Source organism: Ostrea edulis, chromosome 2, assembly GCF_947568905.1.
Source record: "Ostrea edulis chromosome 2, xbOstEdul1.1, whole genome shotgun sequence".
Classification (NCBI taxonomy): Eukaryota; Metazoa; Mollusca; class Bivalvia; order Ostreida; family Ostreidae; genus Ostrea; species Ostrea edulis.
The window spans coordinates 22,375,468-22,382,327 of NC_079165.1; the positions used below are offsets into that span (position 1 = coordinate 22,375,468).

The window sequence follows — 6,860 nt, forward strand, 5'->3', positions numbered from 1 at the left end:
ATAGGACCCCAGTACTCCTTGCTTGTCATAAGAGGCAACTAAATGGGGCGGTCCTTTAGAGAGACCCTAAAACCGAGGCCCCGTGTCGCAGCAGGTGTGACATGATAAAGATCCCTCCCTGCTCAAAGACCTTAAGCCCCGAGGGTAGGCCTAAATTTTGCAGCCTTTCACCGCTAATGGTGACATCTCCATGTGAGTAGAAAATTGTCGAGCGGGACATTAAACAATATACATGTACAACCAACCAACCTCGATTTTAAGGTCATATTCAGATGCTGGACACTTTGTGAGAAACAGTCACTACCTAGATGTTAACGTTTTAGATTTGACCAGCACGAGGATTAAAAAATCAAACTCAGAAAATTCCTTCTTGCAAACCAAATGCCCTATCACTGGGCTACAGTTACCTTGGAACTTCTATTTCTTATTTATTTGACAGGTGCTTGCTTCTCTGATCATCAGAATGGCCCTGGCAGAGACTTTCTGTTTGAACTGTGGAATTCTGGCTCTGGATGAACCTACAACAAACTTGGATAGAGAGAACATTGAGAGTCTGGCTCTGGCCCTTGTGGAGTGAGTTGCTTAAATATTCACTACCCTGTCCTCACCATCATAGAGAGTTACTTAGATATTCACTGTCTTGTCCTCACCATCATAGAGAGTTACTTAAATATTCACTGTCTTGTCCTCACCATCATAGAGAGTTACTTAGATATTCACAGTCTTCTCCTCACCATCATAGAGAGTTACTTAAAATATTCACAGTCTTCTCAACCTCATAGAGAGTTAATTAAATATTCACAGTCTTCTCACTATCATAGAGAGTTACTTAGATATTCAGTCTTGTCCTCAACCTCATAGAGAGTTACTTAAATATTCACAGTCTTGTCCTCAACCTCATAGAGAGTTACTTAAATATTCACAGTCTTGTCCTCACCATCATAGAGAGTTACTTAAATATTCAGTCTCCTCACCATCATAGAGAGTTACTTAAATATTCAGTCTCCTCACCATCATAGAGAGTTACTTAGATATTCACAGTCTTCTCACCATCATAGAGAGTTACTTAAATATTCACTGTCTTGTCCTCAACATCATAGAGAGTTACTTAAATATTCAGTCTCCTCACCATCATAGAGAGTTACTAGATATCCACAGGTTTTGTCCTCACCATCATAGAGAGTTACTTAGATATTCACTGTCTCCTCACCATCATAGAGACTTACTACTTAGACATTAACAGTTTCAGGGTTGCAGATAAGTTTTGGCACTTTGGTAGCCATGTTGGCTACTAAATTTCAAATATTTAGTAGCCCACATTAAAATCAAGGAGCCCTGAATTTTTAAAAATTAATAAAACAAAACACACTTGTATCTTTTCTTTACAATTTTATCAATGATATTCCAATTCTTTTCTTCAAGAAGTTTTCATATACACGTTCTTCATATTCGCTTAAATCGTCAAAATCTTCTTCCTCTTCACTCTGAGTCTCACTCTGTACATATACTACCTCTCCAATGAAATCTGTATGAGAATCTCACTCTTTCTATCTACTAAATGTAGCTTTCTAACAATCTGTATTAGCAGTTATCTACTACATGTAGCTTTCTAACAGAATCTGTATTGGCAGTTATCTACTACATGTACATGTAGCTTTCTAACAGAATCTGTATTAGCAGTTATCTACAATATGTAGCTTTCTAACAATCTGTATTAGCAGTTATCTACTACATGTAGCTTTCTAACAATCTGTATTAGCAGTTATCTACTAAATGTAGCTTTCTAACAGAATCTGTATTTATAGCAGTTATCTACAATATGTAGCTTTCTAACAATCTGTATTGGCAGTTATCTACAATATGTAGCTTTCTAACAATCTGTATTAGCAGTTATCTACTACATGTAGCTTTCTAACAGAATCTGTATTAGCAGTTATCTACTATATGTAGCTTTCTAACAGAATCTGTATTAGCAGTTATCTACTACATGTAGCTTTCTAACAGGATCTGTATTAGCAGTTATCTACTACATGTAGCTTTCTAACAATCTGTATTAGCAGTTATCTACAATATGTAGCTTTCTAACAATCTGTATTTATAGCAGTTATCTACAATATGTAGCTTTCTAACAATCTGTATTAGCAGTTATCTACTACATGTAGCTTTCTAACAATCTGTATTAGCAGTTATCTACAATATGTAGCTTTCTAACAGAATCTGTATTAGCAGTTATCTACAATATGTAGCTTTCTAACAAGATCTGTATTAGTAGTCTCACTCTCAGGGCCAGTGACAGCCTGATCAGACTGAACTTTCCTACTCCTCAAGCATGTCACCCTGTTGATATAATGCCACATGGTGCTTACTGATACTTCAAGCGTTGCATCAAAAGCGATTAGATTAAATCATAGTCGGATAAGTGTTTGTTCGAATAAGAAACGAAAGTAGAAACTAATACTTGTATCAACAACGATTATATGTCGTGGGAAAATATATCGCTTGCCATGTGGGCGAACCGAATCTCGATTTTTAGTCGCCCACCAGCAAATTTACTCGCATGGGCAAATCGTTATTTGCAACCCTGCATTTTTCTTACCTCATCCTCTTAGAGAGTTACTTAAATATTGATGATCTTGTCCTCACCATGATAGAGAATTACTTAAATATTTATGCTTAAAAATTCACTCAGGATACAAAAAGCTGTACATTTTGTAAATTGGAAGAAAATCTATTACAAAAAGAAATTTTTTGCTGGGATTTCTTGATTCAAACAAATATATTCAAAACACACTTTTTCTGTCTCAATTGAATTAAGGCGTCCCATACAAAAATAAAGTAAAATAGGTGCATAAAATGGCCTTTAGTGTTTTATATGGAAAATATTTAATGGAAAATATCCGAGAACGAAAGGACGTTTAAACCGATACCCAGTAGCCTTCCATACATTTTCATCAAGGCATGTGTTGAACATCACGAGACTATCACGTGACATTATATATTTAGAACCAACAAAAATTATTGTGATAATTGCAAAAGTGCAACGATATCGGTTACATGCAGGCTGACGCTTTTAATATTGAAAAACAGAGCCTACTTTACATTACCTGAAAAGTTTTGGGAGCAAGTTCTCCGATAGAAGGAAGGAAGTTTAAAATGCCTCTAATGCAGCATATTTCTTAATTTTCATGAGTATGCAAGATATTATCAGATGCGGAAAGGGGTTTCTGTTTGTGTCAGAAGTTGCTCTCAACACTTTTCTGATATATCAATGTAATAAGAATAAAAATATATAAACATCAAGCACCACCATACACTGTACATTGTTGCATTTTTACATTTACTGCAGCTGGTCGCAATAATTATGTAAATTAAACGCAATGCTAATCCGATCAGGAGAATATGTTGGGGCGATTTCAAGGTAACAATATAAAATGAACATCACCTTCGTGCAAACTAGATATGATAAATGCAGAGTGATTTGATATGAAAAAGAAATAATATATGATTATATGATAAGCATTTGACAAGAAAAATTTTCATGAATACTGCTTATCACTTGATAACGGTAGTAAATAATGACATACTATTATGACACTTTCCCCGCGATACAACTGTAAGAACTTGTGCGTCGTGACGTATGTTTTTACTGTGACGTCATATGGTGCGAAGTGCACTGAGCTACATTTATATACAGCACTGTAATTGTTCCTGGCAAGCCTTAACTGAACTGAGGTGGTTAAAGTACTACATATATACAATGAGGTGTACAGAAAAGACATTAAATATAGTAGTAGCGATATCTCATTTGAAAAAGAACTATGAAACCTTGAAATACATCTTCTATAAAAATGGTGAAAAAACAAAATTTGACACAACCTGGAATGGATGGAACCTTTTTAGCCGAGTTGCAACGAAGTTGAACTCGGCTATTGGTTTGGTGATGCAGGCGGGCTGGTGGGTGGGCGGTTGGGCGTCAACAATTGGTTTCCGGATGATAACTTGAAAAGTTTACAATCTAATCAAATGAAACTTTGATATATTGTGGGGTACCAGGTAAGGAAGACCCCTATTAATTTTGGAGAAAAATGGTCAAAGGTCAAAGTCACAGTGACCGAAAATACAATGAAAATTTCAGAAAAATTTGGTTTCCGGATGATAACTCAGAAAGTTTAAATCTGAATCAAATGAAACTCTGCTATATTGTTTGGTACCAGGTAAGGAAGACCCCTATTAATTTTGGAGAAAAATGGTCAAAGGTCAAGGTCACAGTGACCGAATATAGAATGAAAATTTCAGAAATATTTGGTTTCCGGATGATAACTTAGAAAGTTTAAATCCGAATCAAATGATTCTTAGAGATATTATTATGTACCAGGTAAGGAAGACCCCTATTGATTTTGGAGAAAATAGGTCAAATGTCAAGGTCACAGTGACCGAAAATAGATTTAAAATATTTTTAAAAAATGGGTTTCAGGAGGATAACTCGAATTTTTTTAATTTGAATCAAATGAAACTTGGATATATTGTTGGATACCAGCAAAGCAAGGTCCCTATTGATTTTGGAGAAAAAAGGTCAACGGTCAAGGTCACAGTGACCGAAAATAGATTGAAAACTTTAGACAAATATGGTTTCTGGACAGTAACTCGAAAAGTTTAAAACTGAAATTAGTTCTTCACAATTATAAATATGCCACATCATTCCTGACTTTACAATGTATCCCATGCAACTCAGCTCATGCACCCCTGGGTGCATATATTGATTTTATTCAATTGAAACAGCCTTTTGATATATTTATTCTCTCTCTCTCTCTCTCTCTCTCATAAAACTTTTTTTTTCTGTAACTTGAAGAATGATGTATATGCCATTTGTGTTGATATTACAGAATAGAAGAAAATAAAGAATTATAAAAAAAAAATCACTATCACATTATCAAGAGTTTCTTAAATAGCCAGTCTTTTTATCTCATACTATTAGAACAAGTTCTTTAAATATTCCTCATCTTCCTGTAGGATTATCAAGTCTCGATCTAACCAGAGAAACTTCCAGATGGTCGTCATCACACACGATGAAGATTTTGTGGAGTTACTGGGAAGATCTGATTATGTGGATGAATTCTGGAAAGTTCGCAAAGATGCCAAGTAAGTAATTCCATCCATATCTCAGATACTGAGTACTTCCATCCTTATCTCGGGTACCGAGTACTTCCATCCTTATCTCGGGTCTCGAGTACTTCCAATTTATCTCGAATCCTGAGTACTTCTAATTTATCTCGAGTCCTGAGTACTTCCATTTTTATCTCGAGTCCTGAGTAATTCCATCCTTATTTCAGGTACTGAGTACTTCCATCCTTATCTCAGGTCCTGAGTACTTCCATCCTTATCTCAGGTCCTTAGTACTTCCATCCTTATCTCGGGTCCTTAGTACTTCCATCCTTATCTCGGGTCCTTAGTACTTCCATCTTTATCTCGGGTCCTTAGTATTTCCATCCTTATCTCGGGTACTGAGTACTTCCATCTTTATCTCAGGTCTCGAGTACTTCCATCTTTATCTCGGGTCTCGAGTACTTCCATCTTTATCTCGTGTCTTGAGTACTTCCATCTTTATTTCAGGTACTGAGTACTTCCATCCTTATCTCGGGTACTGAGTACTTCCATCCTTATCTCGGGTACTGAGTACTTCCATCCTTATCTCGGGTCCTTAGTACTTCCATCCTTATCTCGGGTCCTTAGTACTTCCATCCTTATCTCGGGTACTGAGTACTTCCATCTTTATCTCGGGTCCTGAGTACTTCCATCTGTATCTCGGGTCTTGAGTACTTCCATCTTTATCTTGAGTCTTGAGTAATTCCTTCCTTATCCTGGGGTCTTGTATAGAACATTTTCAATCTGTTACAGTGTATGTGATCATAAGTATAGTAGAATCACTTTATTTCTTCATGGTGTGTGTGTGTGTGGGGGGGGGGGGGGGGGGGAACATGATCATGTCTTAAAATTTTAAAATTTTGATTCAAAGTTAGTAATCTGTTTTTGTTTGAATTTGTAGGCGTATCAGACCATGATGATGATATGATATCACACTAATGTTGACCGTTGCTATGTTCTATCACACTAATGTTGACCGTTGCTACGTTCTATCACACTAATGTTCACCGTTGCTATGTTCTATCACACTAATGTTCACCGTTGCTACGTTCTATCACAATAATGTTCACCGTTGCTACATTCTATTACACTAAAGTTCGCCCTTGTTACGTTCTATCACACTAATGTTGACCGTTGCTACGTTCTATCACGCTAATGTTGACCGTTGCTACGTTCTATCATGCTAATGTTGACCATTGCTATGTTCTATCATGCTAATGTTGACCGTTGCTACGTTCTATCACGCTAATGTTGACCGTTGCTACGTTCTATCATTCTAATGTTGACCGTTGCTATGTTCTATCACACTAATGTTGACCGTTGCTACGTTCTATCACACTAATGTTGACCGTTGCTATTTTCTATCACACTAATGTTGACCGTTGCTAGGTTCTATCACACTATAGGTTTTTATCATTCAGAGTGTGACAGTATTTTCAATCAAAATGAGAGTCAGCTAAATAACGTGAAAGTATTTTGTATTGTAGTGCCTGCTCCAAGCTGGTCAAAGCTAAAGTGGAAGAGCTACACAGCAGATGATGGACGGTGACCGATGGACTGCTTGTGATCTTACAGATGGATGTCAACCATTTCTGACCAATGGACTGGTTGTGACCTGTTTCTTATAGATGGATGCCAACCAATGCTGACTAATGAACTGCTTGTGATTTGGTTGTTACTGTTAATTGATTTTTGTTGATAAAATAGATTCAATCTGT

At 36.5% G+C, this 6,860-nt stretch overlaps 1 protein-coding gene across 1 annotated transcript in view; it reads left to right on the forward strand.

Moving 5' to 3' along the window:
- The window catches only part of LOC125679594 (DNA repair protein RAD50-like), a 74,204-nt gene extending 67,344 nt beyond the window's left edge, over positions 1–6,860 (forward strand). The window contains exons 37-39 of the mRNA XM_048918903.2: positions 440–573; positions 5,011–5,139; positions 6,630–6,860. Of these exons, the coding sequence (XP_048774860.2) occupies positions 440–573; positions 5,011–5,139; positions 6,630–6,681 (315 nt within the window). The 3' untranslated portion in view covers positions 6,682–6,860. The remainder of the gene's footprint in view (positions 1–439; positions 574–5,010; positions 5,140–6,629) is intronic.